This window comes from Fukomys damarensis, unplaced genomic scaffold (assembly GCF_012274545.1).
Source record: "Fukomys damarensis isolate Sample0158 unplaced genomic scaffold, DMR_v1.0_HiC HiC_scaffold_39, whole genome shotgun sequence".
Lineage (NCBI taxonomy): Eukaryota > Metazoa > Chordata > Mammalia > Rodentia > Bathyergidae > Fukomys > Fukomys damarensis.
Genome location: NW_022900951.1, coordinates 41563653 through 41583699, shown reverse-complemented (window position 1 = coordinate 41583699; position 20047 = coordinate 41563653). Strand labels below are relative to the sequence as shown.

Genomic DNA, 20047 nt, shown 5'->3' with positions numbered 1-20047 from the left:
ATATATATATATAGTCCTTTTCTGTAAAATGACATTTATTTGTGCCCTGACTAGAAATTCCTATATCACCAAATTACTGTTAACTCTCAATGCTTTTTGACACGTTATGGCTTCTGTCTACATGTCCCCCCAAAGTCTCATGTGGTTATAGGTGGGGCTTTTTCAGAGGTAGTTGGTTGGAGTATGTGATGCTGGGGTCAAGGGTGTGTGATTACTAAATTAGTTCACTAATTGGTTTGGCACAGTTCTGAGTGTGGATAATGGGAAGGTCCACCCCGGGTGTGAGTGTTACAACCCTAAGGGCCTGTAGCCTGGATACAATATAAAGGACAGAAAGACAGTCATTGCTTGATGTTTCCTGCATGGCTGCTTTTGCTGCTTTCTGCCTACTATGAACTGTTTCCCCTTTGAGATGCCTCTCTGCCATGCCAACCTGCCCTGGAGCCAAATGATTATAGACTGAAACCTCTACAAAATGTGAGCCATAATAAACCTTTCTTCCTTTAACTTTGGGTGTCAGGTATTTTGTCTTGGCAACAAGAAAAGTAACTGAGACAACATACTTGACTCATTTTTTAAAAAATACTTTGACTCACCTTTGAAGAAATTCAGTGGTTTAAAAACATTTAGCTCCTATTAGCCTTTGTTGTCTATCACTGTTTTTGTTAGAAAATTGCTTTGTTTTTTTGGTACAGGGATTGAACGCAGGACCTTGCACTTGCCAGGCAGGCGCTGTGCTGCTGACCTAAATAAAACCCTCCCTGGCCCTCAAAATTGTATTTTTTGTCTTTACTTAGAATTTAAATCTTGCCAGTTATGGTGCAGCACATCTGTAATTCCTGCACTAGGAAGGTTGAGGCAGGAGAATCTTGAGTTCAAGGCCAGCCGGGGCTACATAAGGAGTTCAAGGCCAGCCTGAACTACATACTGAGACTGTTTCAAAAAACAGAAAGAAAAAAATTGTCTTTTAAAACTATTCTTGATTTGTCTTTCCCAAATTCAGGACGATAAAATACTGTTACACATAAACTATCTTTGGGAAATTAAAAGCATCATACCACAGCAATATATGCACATTTATGTTTACAGCAGCACAGTTTGTAATAGCTAAATCTTGGAAACAGCCCAAACGCCCATCAACTGGTGAATGGATGAAGATGATGTGGTTTATTTATATAATGGAGTACTACTCTGCCACAAAGAAGGATAAGCTTGAGGGCTGAGGATTTAGCTCAGTGGTTCCACTGCCTGCCTCACAAATGCAAGGTCCCAAGTTCGATCCCCAGTACCAAAAAAAAAAAAAAAGTATTATATAAAATATACCAATAAAAAAGAAAAAAAAAACTATCTTTGGGAAATAACACAAAGATTTGTTCCCTCGCCCATTATAGGAAGACAAGAAGAACAAACATTTTTAACTAAAATTCTCCAAATTTTAATTAAATTGAATTTTTATAAGAGCTTTTACTTTCCAAGTAAACTTTTTTTAAGGCGTATCAGTGCTGGGCATGGTGGCACACACAAAGGCTGAGGCAGGAGGATCACTGCAAGTTCAAGGCCATAGTGAGTTCAAGGACAGTCTGAACTACACAGCACAACAGTTTCCAAAGAAACAAAACCAAAAAGAAAAACACATCAAAGAGAAAGTTTAAATTGGGCTTGGTGGCACAGGGCTATAATACCAGCACTTGGGAGGTTGAGGAAGGAGGATCAAAAGTTCAAACCAAACCTAGGCAATTTAGCAACTTGGCAAGATCCCGTTGCAACACAGAAAGGGTTGGGAATGTAAGTATTAAAGGTTCTGGGATCAATCCCCAGCACATGTGAACATGCACATATACACATCTATGCACACATACACACACAGAGGCAGGAAAGATAAGGAAGATAGGGAGATGGGAAATGGGCGTGGGGAGAGAAGAGGAGAAAAGGAAGTAAAAAGAAAGAGGGAAGGAGAAAAGAAAAGGAGTGAGCTAGTTCAGGGCTAGGGATATAGCTCAGTGGTACAGCGCTTGTCTAAAATACACAAGGCCTTGGGTTCCACCCCTATTATGTGCATATACGTGTGCACACACTCTGTAAGTATCTTTTCCCTTGCAAGTGTCCATTGCTATAATTTTCTGAACCCAACCACCTCCCTTCCTTCACCTGAATAAGAACACTATGACTGCTTGCCTGTTAGGCAGCTATCCACCTCTGCCCAGACCTCCCAGGCGCCCTTGGCTATTTTGGATTTCATTGTGTTTGTAGGTGATTCACTGTCAAAAAGAAAAACTAAACATTTCTAAGGAAGCTACACTATCATAGATTTGAATTTACTCTTAAAATATATGCTTCTCTTGTAAATTCAATCAGCTCAGATCACCCCATTAACTAGTTGCCCTTGTCCAGATCTGCCAAGTGACAAACAGAAAAGGTACAAATACACAAGGTGTATAATTTGGGGTTAGTACGCGCCTTCAAAATGCTTTATAAACACACATTGCCTGACTGGTGCTGCAAACCCCTATAAAATAGAAGGCAAATTAAAGAAACTCAAAATTTTCAAATAAAAAAGCATAAAAAAAGTTTAGCAAAAATATTCCATAGTAATACCCACCAGAGCAGAGACAAAATGGCTTCAATACTGAACCGACACTGGTGTGGTAATTTTTTTAATGAGGTGAAATTCACAGAACATAAAATTAAACCATTTTAAAATGAACAATTCAGTGGCATTTAGTACATTCACAATATTATGCAACCACAACCTCTACCTTATTGTGATTTTTCTTCACCCTAAAAAGAAACCCAGTACTGGTGGAACAATTTTAAAGGGTACTGGCAAGGATTTCATGTCCTATCACCAGTGTCACAATCATGACAATGACAAGGTTGGGAAGGGAGGAAAGGGTAAGAATCAAAGCCTTGGGGCATCCTCAAATCAGCTATAAAACATTCTAGTTCTTGTTGTTTATTTTTACAATATATTGAGACTTTCTCTTCCATGCTGGAGAGCTATGATATAATGGTAGAAAAACACTGCTTAGTTTTGCAGTCCCAATTTGGGGACTCTCCCTAGTAAATGGGATAGACATTTCACTGGTATTATTGAAGAACTCTGTAAAGTGGGCAAGCCTCACTGGAAAAGATCCTAGTGCTTGACGTGTTTAAAGAACAGCAACAGTTCAACACAATATGGCCAACCAACCCCTAAGGGAGGGGAGTGTTAATCAAAGAGATTCCAGAAGGAATCAGAATGGAAGGAGAGGACCAGCCTAACGGAGCCCTGTACATCATTATAAGGATTTTAGATGAACATGATATATGTTTTTAAAAGAATCACTACTTATGTAAAGAGGAAAATGGTACCTACACAGTTGAGAAATCTGGCAGACACTATCCTAACCAAACAATCAAAGTTAACAACATCATAAATGATGTTGCATGGATACCAAGTATGATCTTGTCAAGGGCTTACAATATATATCTAGCATAATTTTCATATATAAAACATGACTTTGTATATATAATGAGAAAGCTGAGACAACAAATACTATTTAGAAATGCATACATGGGTGGTAAAACTATTAAAGATCGTGAAAAGCTTTTCATGGGGCAGGGAGGGAAATTTCCATCCAGAAGGGGCACAAAAAGATTTCCTAGGGCAGTGTTCTAAATCTTAAATTGGGTGGTGAAGTCACACATTTTTATTTTATTATTCTTTCTTTTGCTTTGAAATAGAGAAAAAAATGGCAAAAATAATACAAAGACTTCATGTTCCTTTCATCCAAGTTCCCCAAATCTAACAATTTACCCATTATTATTTCTTTATATGCATTTGGGGTGTTTTATTTATTTTAAAATGACAAAAATTGTGCATTTATGGTGTACAGCATGATGTTTTGACATGTATACATTATGGAAAGACAATCAAGCTAATTAACATATCCATTACATCACATACTCTCCTTTTTGGGATGAGAACATTTAAAATCTACTCTTAGCAACTTTCACATATACAATAGATTAACTATAATCACCATGTACAATAAATCTCTTGAATTAGTTCTTGTCTAGATGAAATTTTGCATACTTAGGCCATCATCTCCCTGCTACCCTGTACATGCATTTTTACATATGCTATTTTTTCAACCATTTAAGAATAAGTTGGTTCTTTGTTCCTAAAATGTTCAGTATGTTGTAAAAACAAAGATATTCTAGATCATAACCATAATACAATGATCAAAATCAAGGAATTAATATTACCATCTAGTCTACCTGCCTTAGTCGATTGTCACAGATTTCTCCATTGAATTTTACAGTGAGAAAAGACTTATGAGGGGGAAAAAAACCCTTTTGAACAATGTATGTATTCCTCTGTTCTAGGATCCAATCGGGGATCACATGTTGTATTTAGTTATGACTTGTTAAACTGCATTAATTTCTTCATTGTGGAACAGTTCTTCAGCCTTTGTCTTTCACGACCTTCACATTTTTGAAGAGTACAGACCATTTATTTTATTTTTTTGGTACCAGGGATCCAACTCTGGCCCTTGCGCTTGTGAAGCAGTCGCCAGAACCACTGAGCTAAATCCCCGGGCTAGACCACTTATTTTAATATGATGTCCGTCAATCTGGGCGCAGTAAACGTTTTATACTATAATTTCTGTAGGTCTTTGTATTTCACAATTTGGTGGTGTGTGTGTGTGGGGGGGTGTTAAGACAGGATCTTGCCATGTAGTTCAGGCTGGTCCTGAACTCACTATATAGCCCAGGCTGGTTTCAAACTCGCAGCAATCCTCCTGCCTCAGCCTCCCAGTGCTGGGATTACAGGCGTTCACCACCACGACCGGCCCCATATTTCACAATTTAAATAACGGGATGCAACTCGGGAGAAATTAAAAATCCAAAAGCAGTGAATTTCAAGAAACACTAATTAGCAAGGAAATTATTAAAACTAGATGATTTATCAAGATGTGGATTGCCTTTTTAAATAAGAATTTTCTCCTGATTAAAGAAGTACTTAAATCGAAAAAAAAATTAATATCTAAGGTCTCTCCTGTGCTAATCACCTGTACTTTCTCTCCTCCTAGACGAAAACCTCCGCCGGAGTAAATGACCTCCTCGCCTTACCACAAACTTTACTCACTCAAAGGCGCCATTTTCTGCCTTAAGCACAGCCTCCTCGCCCTTTCCTAGGCCTCGAGCCACGCCCCCTTGATTGCGTCAAACGCCGGGCCGCTTTCCAAGGCGCCAAGCTCCTTCCCGACCTAAACCTTTGCTCCCTCCCCCAACGCACAGCCATTGGCTCCCGATTCTGCCTTCAGCGAATGTCACAAAGCTCGCCCAGTTTGCACGCGCCCGAGAGCAATGGCGGGCGGCTCACTGCTCCTCACTCCGACACTACTTTCAAGTTATGCTGGGCACGCCCTCCGTCCTACGTTACAGGGCCCGCCTCTCTCCCAGTTTTTCCTCACAGGTCTCCTCAGCACTGCACTCTCCTCTCAGGCCCCGCCTGCACCACATATAAACCCCATTTTATTCTCAGCCTTCAGCCCGCACCACACTGGTCCCGCCTCCTTCCCAGACGCTGTGATTCATTCACAAGCGCTTCCCCGCCCCTCTCGCCCGCTGTCCCTCGGCCTCGACCCCGCAGCGGTTCGTCCTCAGACCTCGGCTTCCAAATCCCCCGCGGTCGCCAACGCCCCCACAGTCCCTTTAGCCAGGGGTTCGCTGCAGCCTAGTCTCCTCACCAGCTTTCGCCGGCCCGCAGTGGACGCTCACGCCCACTCTCGCCATTCTCGATTTGGTTCCACTGTTCTTCCAGGCCAGGCATCTCCTCACGCTGTGCCTCTCTGTCCTCAGCGGCTGCCGCAAAGGCAGCGGCGGCTGGGTCCGCTGTGACCGCCGCCATCGCCGTCCGTTCTCTGACTACCAGTGCAACTGAAGACCGGAGGAAGACCCTCAACAGCCACTTCCGGATGCTGATACCGGAAACGGAAGTAGAGCCCCCCAAACAGGAAAGGGGCCCAACGCTTGGATGCGTCAAAGGACTAGGCAGGTTATCAGGCCGTGCGCTTTAATCTGTGCGGCCAATACCCGAGGTAAAACTTGCAGTTGGAAACTAAGCAAAAGAGTCTAACGCCAGGTAGAGTTAGGGCAAAAGGTTGCATGATGGGCAAGTTGGGGAAGCCTCAGGGGACTCACAAACGCACCCAGCTGTCCCTACCCTATGTTCTGCCAAGGACTACAGATCCCAACCCTGGGAGCGGCATTTTTGTTGGGCATAGCCTCGCCGTGCCCTCCTTTCTTTGCACTACCCTTCTCATTCATCAAAACCCAATGCAAAGGAGGTCTCTCCCTCCAGAGAGCCACCTACGCCTAAGCAGTCAGCCCCAAGTGCTGTTGTTTGTTGGACTCACAGCAATAAATAGCTAGTCCTCTGCCCAATCTAAGTGCTTTGTTGGACAAAAATAGTAGCCTCAGGCAGCAGGTACTCTCTTTGTCCCCATTGGCAACAATATAGTCGCTGAGGGCCAGAATTAACTCCCTTGTCCCCCCATCTAGTTCAGTGCTGGAGCTGTGGTTCCAACTTAGGAACTCTGGTTCCAAAGCTGAGACCGTAAATATCAGGCCAGAGAAACCTCTCTCAGGGGCTTCACAAAATCAAAATCAAAACTGTTTTCACAATACTTTTTCAATCTTATGAGTGTAGAGGGGAATTATCCAGAGGCTACTGACATAAGCAAAGGCTCTTTGGGTATCCTCAATATTTATAAAGGGACCACAAAACCAAAAATTAGACAATCAATGCACTAGGCCCCAGGGTTTCTTTTTTTGTTTTTGTTGTTGTTTGAGACAAGGTCTCACTATGTAGTTCAAGCTGGCCTTAAACTCACTATGTAGCCCAGGCTGTGGAGGCAGGTGACCGCTCCCAGTTTGGCCCCAGGGTTTATTAACCTCAGCAGGGTGTATCTCAGGCTCTTCAGCTGCATTTGTGGCATTATCATTAGACACTGGTATACCCCTCAGTACCAACCTCAGTACCAGTATCTCCCTCCAGACATTACCAGATATCCTGGGGGTTAAAGGAGTCTCTGGTTGAGAACCACTGCAGTATACTGTTACCCTTTTTTCTGGTAGGGCTCCCAGCCCTCCTGATTGGTGGTGATTTTAGTATTAATCTCTGGCTCCTTGCATCTACCAGCCTATTGTCTGTCCCCACCTGGCCATCCTACAAACTCCCTGGAGACAGGCTCATGATTTAAAGGCTGTTTAGGTGATTCCTTCACTATTACCACCCAGTTGCCAAGTACAAGAACAAACTGCTTTTTCATATCTCTAGGCCCATGTGTATACAGGTCTGTCTCCTTGTACAATTTCAACCCTCCTCATAATTTACCTATTTTTAGTTAAGCTTTGTGGGGCAGGGATTGTGTCTTTATTACTATCATTCCAGTCCCAGCCCAGACCTGTCACAGATGAGGGGTCACATACTCAGTTGGGTAAGTCCTGTGGGGGAAAAAGGAACACCCTTTTCACTTGGGAGTCCCCAAAGACAATGGTATTTGAGCCTATACTCCAAAGTGAGACTGTCTCGCAAATGAAAAAAAAAAACAAAAAAAAACTGGCTGAAGCTCATCTCAAAGATGCAAACTTCTCTAGACTGTGGCATGGTCACTTGCTTTGGATGGCACTGGTTGTCCACACACAGGGCTCTGAGTACAAACACCTACTCTTTCCATTCTGGTCTGGAGACTGAATAGAGGGCCTCTGCACTGAGCCCCACCTCAGCTCCTTTTTTATTCTGGGACAGGATCTTGCCAACTCACTTGGTTGCCAAGGCTGGGCTTTAATTTACGGTCTTCCCGCCTCAGCCTCCCAGACTGTGGGGATTATAAGCGTGTGCAACCAGGCCCGGCTTAGCTGCCTGCTCTTCCAGTCCAGTGTCATAGCCAGGAAAGACTGATGGGCTGGGGATCCTGAGCACTTTCCCTAGCCATGCAAAGTCCTGGGTTTGTTCCCCAGCACATCAGTAAGAATTTTTAAAAGGACTGCTTTTGGGCTGGGGATTTAGCTCAGTGGTTCTGCTGCCTGCCTTGCAAGCCCAAGGTCCCAAGTTTGATCCCTGGTACCAAAAAATCAAAAAAAATTTTTAAAAGGACAGGTACTGCTTTCAAATACAGCTGATTTGAGGTTTTTTCTTCTTCTGAGACAGGGTCTATGTAGCTCAGGCTGGCCTGGCACTCACAGGGATCCTCCTGCCTCAGCCTCCCAAACACTGGAATTACAGATGGAAGAGTTAGGTAGGAATACCACAGATGATCAATCAGTTAGGGCTGTGTGCTTGAGAGTCAGGACGAAGATGAGACACACCGCAGCTGTCCCGGAGACACACTGGCTGAAAACTGGGCCTCAGGATAAAGACAAGCTGACCAGACCTGCACACTTCCTCAGAGAGCAAACACCAGGCCTAACAAAGCCTAGACAAGTGTCAGCCACCCTGGTGGTGAGCAGCAACCTCTGGATCCCTACTTCCTGGGAGAATCTTGTTCTTTCCTTCCATGCTCATTACCTTTCTTCCCAATTGGACACCACCACCTAAGGACTGGATGCTAACGGCTGTGGTCCATGTTGTACCCACATGGGTTTCACCCTATAAACTTCTCTGTAAAGTGGGGCCCCTGGCTCCACTCTCGGGACCCCTCCTGTCCCATAGCAGATTTCCTACCAATAAGTATCTTCCCACTCTTAAAAAAAATTTACCCTCCCCTCATTCCCTCTCCAATTAGCCTTCTTCATAGTGTTGTAGTTGGGTATGTAGTGGTCACACTGGGCCTGCCTCTTCTACCCACCCTGGTTCCACTGGGTCCCCCAGTGACCTTTAGCCACTCTATTTCCTCTTGCCTCCACCCTATCAGGATTCCTCATATTGCTGGATAAGTTTAACTCCTCTTTCTGTTTGATTCTCAGCCTATCAACCTAGTCCTCCTGCCCTGCCTGCTTCAACCATTCCACCATTATGTGTGCAATCCCTCAGAGGCCTTTTTCATGCTTGCGCTATGTCCTTGGCCCACTCTGATGCACTTTCAGATGACTGGGACCAGATATGAATTCAAGGTCCTAGCAATCACCCCAGCTTGAGCCCCACCCCCTTACAGGGATTTGCAATCAGGCTTTTCATTTTAGACTTTTAATATTTCATACAGCGATTATGGTGCATTCAGGAACCCAACCCCCCAAATCCCACTAGGAGGGCTCCCACCCCTGCCCTCCCACCCCATTTAAGGGCCCCAGGGCTTAGAGTAGAGGAAGGGGAGGTAACCACCCATCCAGGGACTGACCCTGGAGACTGTCCCTGCCCTGCCTCACCCTCCCAGGGGTTAGGGGGCAGTGCCCGGGCGCAACCCCCATATGCCCCTCTGTCCCTGCTTGTGCACATATACACACTATGGCTCCTCACTGAGTTGTTCAGTTCCTGGCAGGGCCCCTACTCAACAGCACCAAGTGGGAAAGGGCAGGAGGGCTGGGCTGGGGAGACCCTGAGAAGGAAGGAGGCCCTGGCTACAGGACTGCAGGAGGAAGAGTGGGGCCCCACCTTGTCCATCTCCCAGAATCCCCAATAGTTCCCAGATCCCCCTGTGGCTGGGGATAGCAGGTGGGGAGGAGGAAGGCGAGTGGCAGAGGCATGCTTTCCCATAGCCAATCCCAGGGTCTGGTATAGTCAGGGTTCCAAATAGGGGCTGTGTGTGGCCCTGCCTCTGAAAGGCTGGGAGTGGGGCTTCATTGCACAAAATACTGTGGGAGGACCACACACAGGGAGGTGGGGCCCAGCCAGTCTGTATACAGAGATATTGCATTTAAAAGAATGAAAACCTCATTTAAAATATTAAAAAAAAAACAACAAATGAAACAAACAAACAAACAAAAAAGGCCCACACAACATGAGGCAGGTGAGACAGGCAGGAAAGCAGGCAGAGGATGCCTAAGACCCAAGGCACCTCTACCTTCTTGTGTTGAGTCGAGAGCCCCTGGCTGGCCGAGGGATAGTGGTCGTGGGGGAGGGTATGACGAGGAGGGGTAGGCCTGGCCTCAGTGTGGGAGGCTGCCACGGCCATGCTGTCCGCCGGCAACTACTGAGACAGAGAGAGACAGACCAAGCAGAGGGGTGATGAGAGCTTTGTTAGCACCCAGCAGACAGGCCAATGGGTGGGTTGACAGGCCAATGGTAGGATGTTTGGGCAGATGCCAGGGAACAAGTGGGCAGGCGAGCGTGGCTCAGGCAGGTAAACAAGCAGCAAGCAGGGAGAATGCAGTTGGGGCTGCCCTGTGAGGGGAGTGGCATCCCTCCAGCTGCTGCCTGCTGGGGCCTCGGTCTGTGGCTTAGAACGTGGCTTAGAACTCGGTGTCCACCACATGGAAAGCTGGCCTGCCTGCAGGGAAAGCAGAGCGACGGCTGTTGGTAGGCAAGCAGGTTGGTGGGTGAGGGAGAGGGAGATGTGGGAGCATACCTACCTGAGTCAGGCATTGATGAGGACCGAAGGCTGGCCTCTTTTTGTAGCTGGATCTCTTTTAGTGCAAATATGGAAGTAGCTGTGGGTGGAGGAGACACAGATGTGGGGGTGACTCATGGGGCTATCCAGGACCACCCCCCACGTGACCTCACTGTGGGAATTAAAATGAGTTGCCCCTGCTTTGAGAGGTTTGACTTTAATCTGTCAAATAATTCCCACTACTAGAGGAGATGGGATATGGAATACTGCATGAAACAAAGAAATCATTAACTGGATGTGTCAGGTATGATATGGTATTACAAGTACCATCTGTTATGTCCAAGGATGGGTAGTATTTGGGGATTTATTTTTTATTTTTATTTTTTTGAGACAGGGTCTCGCTATGCAGTTTAGCATGGCCTTGAACTCAAGGCTATCCTCCTTGCCTCAACCCCCCAGAGTGCTGGGATTACAGGCATGGGCTATCACGAGGGGCTTGGGGATTTGATTTATATACTAATCCAGTGAGAAGACTGGTGAGCCATTTTTTTAGGTATGATGATGACAGTTATTTTTAAAAGTCTTTTATACATACATGCTGAAATTAAGGATGAATATGATACCTGGGATTGGGTTTGATACAAAATAATCAGAGGGAAATAAAGAAAACCAGTTTTGCCACCAGCTGATAAGTTGATGGAGTACATGTGGCCCATCATATTGTTTTATCTAATATATAAGTATGTATAATTTGGAAATGTCTATATTAAAAAGCTTTTTTTGTTTTTTGTTTTGTTCTGGTACTGGGGATCAAACTCGGGTCCTTATGCTTGCAAGGCAGGCAGTGGAACCACTGAGCTAAATCCCCAGCCCAAAAAGGTTTTTTTAATATGAAGAGAATATCCCATTATGATTCTATTTCTATAAAGTGCAAGGGCAGGGCAAACTTACTTATGCTGTTAGGAATCAAAACAGTAGACTGCCCAGGATTTGGTTCAGTGGTTCTGCCACCTGCCTTGATCCCCAGTACAAAAAACAAAAACAAAAACAAAAACAAACAAAAAAAAAACCAGTAGGACTGAAAACAGCAGGATTTAGAGGAGTAGCTCAGTGCTACAGTGCTTGCCTAGTACACACAAGGCCCTGGGTTGCATCTCAAGTACTAGAAAAATATTCTGGCCAGGAATTTAGTTCAGTGGCACTATGCCTACCTCACAAGTGCAAGGTCCCAAGTTTGATCCCTGGTACCAAACCCCTCACCCCAAAATAAGGAAAAAAATCAAAACAGCGGTTCCTATTGGGAAGGGGGACTAGAATAACACAAGGTGAGGAGCTCTGGGGGAGCATCTATTGTTCACACAGTTACATGGGTGTGTTTAGTTTGTGAAAACACTTGTAAACTGTATATTTTGTACCATATATATTAAAGGAAATGTCTATTTTTAAAAATTAAAGTTTTATTGCATTGTTCTGAGACAGCGTCTCACCATATCGTTCAGGCTGGCCTCAAACTCATTATGCAAACCAGGCCGGCTTGGAATTTGTGGCGATCTTCCTGCCTCAGCCTCCCAATTGCTGGGATTACAGGCATATGCACCATGCCCAGTGGTATTTATTTTTATGTACTGTATGTTTTGAAAATTTTCATGAAAGGAAAAGGAACTGAAAACTAAAAAGAATTTTTATAATAAAGATAACCTATCACACATGTCAACGAGGATGTCCCTTCCTCCTTAGAGATGGCACAGCCGGAACCCTACACAACCTGCTCAGCTGTGCCCAGCAGTCTGTTTCCCACAGTCCCTGCCTCAGCCCAACCATTCCCCTGCTCCACTCACTGTCAGGAAGTTTGTGGATCCGCTCCCCCAGGCTGAGAAAGAATGGATGTTTCATGGCATCCTCTGCAGAGATCCGATTTCGGCCCTCAAACTAGTTGGGGGAGGAGGGTATATTGGTATTTTCAACAAATAGGTCTTTTTTCTTGTCTGCCTCAGATCCTACCCTGGGGGGTTTGTTTCCCCATACCTGGAATCCCCCCACACCCAAGGCTGGTCCAGAAATGTATTCTCACCTGCAGCAGCTTGGTGAGGAGGTCAGCCCCGTCGCTATCAAGTCTACCGCAAGGACAAGGGGACCTGCTTTACGTCGAGTTTGGGCACTCTGACCCCTAATACCCACTCACCCACCCACCCAGCAGCCTCACCGGGGTGCGTGGCTCAGAAGGGCCTCGGCTCGGTACTTGGGGTAGTTGTATGTCTTGAACTCCTCGTTAGACAGGATGCCTGGCCATGTCTCCTCAGTTGGGGTTCCTGACAGGAAAGAAGAGTTACTCCAAACATCTCTGGTCCTCCTTGCATGTTGTCACAGCTCCTAGGGTATATGCCTCCTCACCTAAGATGCGGAAGATGAAGTGCAGCTGTTCCTCCACCGTGGAGCCTGGGAAGAGGGGCCGGCCTGTGGCCATCTCATAGAAGATGCAGCCTACACCCCTGGGCAGGGAAGGCACAGTAAATAAGGAGGCAACCAGCTAGGTGACTGTTGTAATGAAGCCACCCCCTTCACTGCCTGGCCACTGCTACACTTTCACCTCTCCTCACCACATGTCAATTTGTGTAGAGTAGTCCGTGGACCCAAGCAGGATGTCAGGGGGCCGGTACCAAAGTGTCACTACCTCATTGGAGTAGGTCTTCGTTGGGATTGACTTGGCCCGGGCCAGGCCTAGGAATTGAAGAGAAGGGGCAGCTGGAAAAATGAGACCATTGGCAGTCTGAGGGAAAGGATAGTTTGGACTGAGGGTGCCCTAGATAAAGTCTGGAGAGGCTGAAGGCATGAGACTAGCTAGGCAGTCACAGGAAGAGAGTATGGCTGGGGGATCAACAGGAAGTGGGAGACTGGTGGTACCAAAGTCAGCCAGCTTGAGTTCTCCCCTCTCATTGATGAGCAGGTTCTGGGGCTTGAGGTCTCGGTGTAGCACCTTCTGCCGGTGGCAGTAGGCCAGACCACGGAGCAGCTGGAACAGGAACAGCTGGGGACCCAGGAATAGCAGGCAGAGGTCAAAGAGTATCCAGCAGTCCAACCCCTGGCAAGCAGGCATCAATCCCTCCCAAACAGACACCAAGCCCTGAGCTAAGTCACACAAAAAAAGATAGATTCTCAATGCCCTCCAGGCTCCCAGCAAAAAAGCCTAATGGAAAAAGGCTGCTTTTGGGGATCTGTAGGGTGAGGTGGAGTGGGTGAATGGGGGCCCCCTCCTGCCCCTGCTTCCTGCCCCACACCCACTTTCACATTGTGTATGTTGATGATGTTCCCACAGTCATCCAGGTACTGCTTCAGGTCCTTGTCCTGAAGAGAAAAGAGACAGTACAGGAATGAAGATCACATCGTGTGGCTGCTGACCACCTGCCCACCTCCTGCCAGGGCCCACTGCTACCCAACCTTACCAGGTACTCAAAGACAAGGGTGAGAGACTTCTCTGTGTGGATGATATCATGTAGTGTGACGATGTTGGCATGTTTGAGGTCCTTGAGCAGGGATACTGCAGGAACATGGGAATGGGATGGGGCAAGAGTCAAGCCTGCCGCCAGGACCAAGGTGAGGATAAGAACCAGATAGATGAGCCCAGGTTTGCTTCTTTCCCCATGCTATTTAGGAAAGAAGTGTGCCCATGTTCCAGATATGGAATATAAGGCCCAGAGAAGAGTACCATGCAGGGACCCAGGACTACAGCCACAGGTTCATGTGACACTGAATTTACACAACGTGTTTTGGGCAAGGAGCCTTGCTCTAGCCCTCATCACACAGGCCAGCAGCACATTGTAAAGCTGGGTTTGTATACCCACTTTTTATGTGATTAAAATCCATCCCATGTAATACTGTGAGCCTTTTAAGGTGTACTTTTAGCACCAAAGTGAGCAGCATGGTTTGCAATTTGTCCACTTGCCTTGGTTCATTCATAAATTTTTGATTACCCTGATTATGACCTGGATATGTGGGCGATGGGCATTCTCACAAAGTCCAGAGTGGTGGGGGCAGATGTCCCAGAACCCCCAGCCTCTATGCCCTTACCACAGAGAAAGTGTGTGTATCGGAGTAAGAAAAGCCTAAAGGCAGATGAAATGGGGTCTGTACCTTCCCGTATGGCCGTGCAGGGTGCCCCCTCTTCATGTTCCAGTCTGATCTCCTTGAGTGCCACAAGGTTGTCTGTGAGCTTGCTTTTGCCTTTGTATACGGTGGCATAGGTACCCTGGGATGTGAGCAAGTGACAGAAGTGGCACTATGAGGCTGCAGAGTTCCCACTGACCTCTAACCTAAAAAGAGCCTCCTGTCTCTCACCTCACCCAGCTTGTCCAGCTTGATGTATGTCTCCAGTTTCCCAAAGCCAATCTCAGACTGTAGGGTGAAGGAAGCAGGTTAAAGCAGACTCAGGGGAAGGCAGTGGAGACAAGGAGGAAGAAGAGGACAGGACAGGAACAGAAGGTGCTCACCAGGCTGACACGGCGGAGGCGGCGGCTAAGGGGCTTGTCAAAGATGGGGCTATTGAGGGTCAGCTTCTCAAGGTAGCCCTCGGGCAGCCGGATGTCGGCTGGTAGTGACAGGCGCTTGTTGATGTCCTACCAGGGAAGAAACAGGACCATGAGCTCCACCTCTCCAGATCTAACCCCCTTTTCCAGCTCCTCCATCACCAGGATGAGGGTTAAGCACCTCAGTGGAGATCTTGCGTGGGGGGTGGTTGCGCATGCGCACTCTCACTGGAGATTGCACCTCATCTGAGGATGTGGCTGAAGCCTGGTCACTCTCCCCATCAGACCCCATCTTCAAGTCCTCATGTACAATCTCTGGTGGCAGGGAAAGGAGGAGGGCACGCCAGGTGGGGTCAAGAAAACCCCCTCCCCCACATAATGTATTCCCTTATCACACCCAGATGTGCACATGGCCCCTGGAGCAGCCTGGAGTCCCTCAGGGAGAGGGTGGTGGGGCCCAGGGAAGCCCAGGCAGGCCCAGGACAGGTTATACAGAGTGGGAGAGCAATAGTCACCTGGTGGAGCACCCCGTTCCAGGGGTGAGCTGAGACTGCGGCTGGCCCAGGGCCAGAAGGCAGGTGACGGCAGAGGTAGCCAAGAGCCCTGGGAAGGCAGGCCCAGGGCGGGCTGGCGCCGGGAGGCCTGGGAGGGCCACCGCGGAGTGCAGGAGAAGGGCAGAGGGAGCCTTGGGGCAGCTGCAACAGGCAAGGAACCCTTCCTCCCCCTGGGGCCTGGACACAAAGCCAAGGAAAGGGGCACAAATGGACAGACAGACAGACAAGAGGGTATTGAAAAAGAAAATATGGAAGGGGGAGAAAATGGAAAAAGGAAAATGAAAACAACAAAATTCTACAGGAATTTGGCTGGAAGGCAGCACCTGGGAACTGAGGGTGGGGATAGGGAACAGTCAGCGGACCCACCTGGTGCAGAGCTGAGTGGGCCCCGTCCACAGCGAGGTTCACCAGGAGGTATGCATGTGGGGGCCTCTCCAAGGTCACTGCCACCACCCCCGCCACTCTCATCCAGGCCTATCTGCTCAGGGGCACCATTGGTCTTGTCTAGGCCTCGTCCCCCTCGGAGTGTCATTGACAGCTGCCGTTTGATCTTCTTCATCCGATCCATGGCGACCTGAGCAGGGGCACAGATAGACAGAAGGGCCCACATTAGCTTGAACACCACAGCCCTTTAAAGCCTCTGACAACCCAGTGGGAGGCATTGACATGATCATGTATTAGAGCCCAACCACCCACTACAGACCCGCGGAAAAACTCAGGATTTCTGGAAATATGTCAAGGTTAGAGTCCCTTGTCATTATCAGCCTACCCACAGCCAGCCCCTTGGGAACCTACTCCTGAGTAGCGCACCTGGATCCTCAGACTTGTGTAGCTGACTGAGGGCAAAGGCCCAACCAGGGGATTGTTGGTCTCTACAGTGGTAGCCTCACTGTGGGAGCAGAGAACTCCACAGCACGCATCTTCAGGGGCAGCATCAGTGACAGACCCAGCCATAGGTGGAACAAGGAGCTGGCCAAGAATAGTGAGACCATTGATACGGCCTTGGCTGTGCCTATAGAATGGCATCTTCTGCTGATACCAGCCCCACCTTACCCCCAACTACCAAGGCAGAGTGCTCTCTGAGGCCACAGGGACCCTCCTGCCTCCCCACAGCAACCATTGTTATGGAGACTAGAGGACCATACCACTGCTCTACCCAGGTAGGGGGAAGGAGATCCTGGGTGGGATTGTGGGGGTGTCTCAGGGCACACCAGCTGTCCTCAGGGTCACTGGAAAGGTATGATCAAGTTGGAAACCACAGGACCGACCCTGTATTTTTATAAGCCAAGTCACATTTCTCCTCAAATTGAGAATGTACCCCACATTTCCCATCTCACTCCAAATCAATGCCCCAGTCCTCAATGTGGCCCACCATTCTTAGCCTATTTCACCTGATTATATATCAGGCGTCAACATCCCCTTGATCATTCCTAGTTGCTGTTCTGCAATTACACCCAGTAGAGGCCCACCTCAGGGGGTCTTTGCACTGGATGTTCCTGGTACCTGGAACACCCTTTCTCCAGCTGTGAAATAGTTAATTCCCCACCCTCTTCAGACCATTGCTCAAATGTTTTCATGAAGCCACCATGAATAATCGTACTGAAAATCTCAACCATTCTGAGCTCCCTCACCTTGCCAGTGATTTCCCCCCAGCACTCATCACCTCCTCAGAAATGACACCATCTACTTATTGGTTTCTTTGCTCTTTACTGTCTGTCTCCTCACGGCCACTAGATCAGCTCCACCAGAGTAGATTTCTGTCTGTTTAGGTCACGGCTATATCCTGAGGACCTAGAATAGTGACTGACACAGAATAGACACTCAAAAAGTGCATGTGGGGCCGGGGATTTAGCTCAGTGGTGCCGCCACCTGTTTCACAAGCGCAAGGACCAGAGTTCAATCCCCGGTACCAAAAAAAAAAAAAAAAAAAAAAAAAAAAAAAAAAAAAAAAAAAAAAAAAAAAAAAAAAAAAAAAAAAAAAAAAAAAAAAAAAAAAAAAAAAGTGCATGTGGCAGAAATGAATGAATCAGGGGGCTGAGGGCCTAGGATCAACCTCTCCTGAGGTGGTAAGTCCCCACTATTCATGAACAACCCCAAGCAAGTTAGCCCAGGAATGCTGGAATCAACAAAAAGATGGCCTAGATGGGCTGCTGGAGGGAAAAGGCCCATCAAAAGCTTTAGGTTGGCCTTCTTCTGCTTCCTCCTGGGCTCTATGCCAGCAAGGAGGGGGAAAGACATGGCCCAGGAACCATCTGGACTCACAGCAGGGCCTAAGATGGCCCTGGGCCTAAGGGAAGTACAGCTAGATAGGAGGACGAGGATGAGGCTGGGGCTGGATTTGAGGAGAGAAATGGGTCATCTGTTACCTTGAAATCAAGTGCTTACCCTAGCAGTTCCCACCTCCTCTTCGGCCTGGCTGGACTCACTGCCCCCAAGAGAGGATGAGGGGTCAGCCTAGCAGAAAGACTGACCTCAGGGGATGAGGTCCACCACAGAGAACTCAGGATAATGACGACAAAATTCCGACGCTGGAGGCCAAAAAGTGCACCTAAGGCTGGGGAAGGTGAAGCATGGCCAGCTCCCAAAGACTACCTTGTGTGTCCCATATGGCACAGATACCCAGTTGTTTTCCATAGGGTGACAGGGAATAGGGAGAAGGGCTAGGAAGAACCATAAGTAGAACTGAATGTAGGTTAGAAAGGGAGGCAGGAGGAACCATGGGTCCATGACCTCTAAATGGAACCCCCAAGGGTTGGACACACTGGAATTCAATTTTGGGGGGATTGAGGAAAATGGGACACAAAATCTGTATATTACACAATACTTCCAGTGGGGGAGGGCTCAGCAGGTTCCTGTGAACAGAGACACCTGGACATTTATTTATATGCAGCAAAACTTTTAAATATTATCATTTCAGTTTTCTGAGCATATTGATTTCAGAATAAGTGAAGGACACAGCAAGGAACTGGACATACAGCTCCACCCCAAAAGGTCCTATGTCCATCTTGACCCCTAAGGACTCACATCCATCCTCAGACTACTCTCATACTCAAGCATATTTACCACCTCATACCACATAGAACATTGAAGACACAGTCATCACACTCTACTACTTCCATAGGCACACACCTCCCCATTCTGTCCAAAAGTCATGGATACACATCCACTCTCAAGTGGCCTCACTGCACCTTAACTCCCATCAGCACCCATGATGTCTCCTTTTATCTCTAACTCCCATCAGCACTCAAAGCTCTAACCTATTACAATGAAATCTGTTGACATACACTCAGTCCCCTCTAAGAAACTCTTACCACCACATTCTTTTTGGTTTGCTTTTGGTTTTTGGTTAGAGACAGAGTCTCGCTATGTTATGTTGTTCAGGCTAGCCTCAAACTCACTATGTAGCCCAGGCTGGCCTCGAACACTCAGCAATCCTTCTGCCTCAGCCTCCCTAGTGTTGGGATTACAGGCAAGTGCCACTACCACGCCCAGCTTCCATCACATTCTTAAACTGCTCCCTGGCCCAGATGCCTGTTAGCTTCTTCATAGCACTCCCTCCCATTAACCTACAGCTCCCCTATGTGATTTGGACCCTAATTTGCACTTGGGGTGCTCCACAGCTGACTTCAATGAGTGCTTATCAGACTTCACACAGCTCTGAATTGCATTAGGACAAAGTGAAACTTGCAGGTGCCTGGCTAGTTTCACTTACAATCAGGACCTTTCCAAGCATGACCTTCACTGTACCCTGACCCTTATCATTAGCACAGACTGGACCTTACAGTCCTGCCTCCCCTTAGCACACCCTGAACTAACTACTCAGCTCTGTTCCTCAGGGACACAAAAACACACTATTCTAAAACAGCCTGATCCTCATTAGTGCACACAGCTCTCCATTCATCCCTGACCCCCATTAGCACACACATGGTTACAGTCCACTTTAGTACGTCCACGCTATCACATGTTCCTGTCCTCTACTACTCTTTGCTTCAACCCCTCCACAGCCATAATCCCTGCTGGTTCACTTGCATCCCCTCATAGGCCTAATCCCCCTACTACACACCAGATTCCTTCCACAGTTCTACCCCATCAGCACTCCAGGAACTTCAACACACTCCAGTGCCCTACGGACATGAACACTGTCTTTCTTCACTAGCATATTCTGTTCTGTGCTGACTAGCATATTCCAAACCTCGGGCTGCTCTGACTCTCCCCTCAATGGCAAAGTGGCGCTATGGCTCAAAATGCACAACAGCAGTCAATAAAGCTCCAAACACAGTATCATCCTGAACCTTCTGGGGTCTCATATTCCCTTTCCTAGTGGAGAATCACACCTCACCTTGACCCTTAGCACACTCAGCCTTATAGTGCTAAGACAATTCCCTCAAGTCACTGCCCCACACTTACATACACAATTATAATACCCACACAGACTCAGGTCCGTCTTCCATCATCCTGTCCTCATTACACATCTTGGGCCCTTCCACTGCTTTGCCAT

The 20047-nt window shown here is 47.3% G+C and overlaps 2 protein-coding genes across 11 annotated transcripts in view; both read right to left on the bottom strand.

The window, feature by feature from the left end:
* The window catches only part of Usp11 (ubiquitin specific peptidase 11), a 16375-nt gene extending 10390 nt beyond the window's left edge, over window positions 1-5985 (bottom strand). Inside the window, exon 1 of the mRNA XM_010643514.3 lies at window positions 5736-5985. Coding sequence (XP_010641816.1) covers window positions 5736-5896 — 161 coding nt within the window. The 5' untranslated portion in view covers window positions 5897-5985. The remainder of the gene's footprint in view (window positions 1-5735) is intronic.
* Window positions 5986-9635: 3650 nt separating this feature from the next.
* Cdk16 (cyclin dependent kinase 16) overlaps window positions 9636-20047 on the bottom strand; it is a 12380-nt gene continuing 1968 nt past the window's right edge. The window contains exons 2-18 of one of the 10 annotated variants that reach the window (XM_033760175.1): window positions 18966-18972; window positions 15916-16123; window positions 15511-15726; window positions 15177-15310; window positions 14960-15085; window positions 14808-14864; window positions 14604-14718; window positions 13916-14010; window positions 13755-13817; window positions 13377-13500; window positions 13073-13193; window positions 12867-12964; window positions 12679-12784; window positions 12547-12610; window positions 12314-12404; window positions 10498-10575; window positions 9636-10118 (exon numbers count right to left, since the gene is read on the bottom strand). In XM_033760175.1, the coding sequence (XP_033616066.1) occupies window positions 10075-10118; window positions 10498-10575; window positions 12314-12404; window positions 12547-12610; window positions 12679-12784; window positions 12867-12964; window positions 13073-13193; window positions 13377-13500; window positions 13755-13817; window positions 13916-14010; window positions 14604-14718; window positions 14808-14864; window positions 14960-15085; window positions 15177-15310; window positions 15511-15726; window positions 15916-16123; window positions 18966-18972 (1747 nt within the window). In that variant the 3' untranslated portion in view covers window positions 9636-10074. Of the gene's footprint in view, window positions 10416-10497; window positions 10576-12313; window positions 12405-12546; window positions 12611-12678; window positions 12785-12866; window positions 12965-13072; window positions 13194-13376; window positions 13501-13754; window positions 13818-13915; window positions 14011-14603; window positions 14719-14807; window positions 14865-14959; window positions 15086-15176; window positions 15311-15510; window positions 15727-15915; window positions 16124-16359; window positions 17353-18965; window positions 18973-20047 lie in introns of those variants that run through there. The other 9 variants (XM_033760172.1, XM_033760170.1, XM_033760171.1 and 6 more) reach the window with 9 other exon arrangements.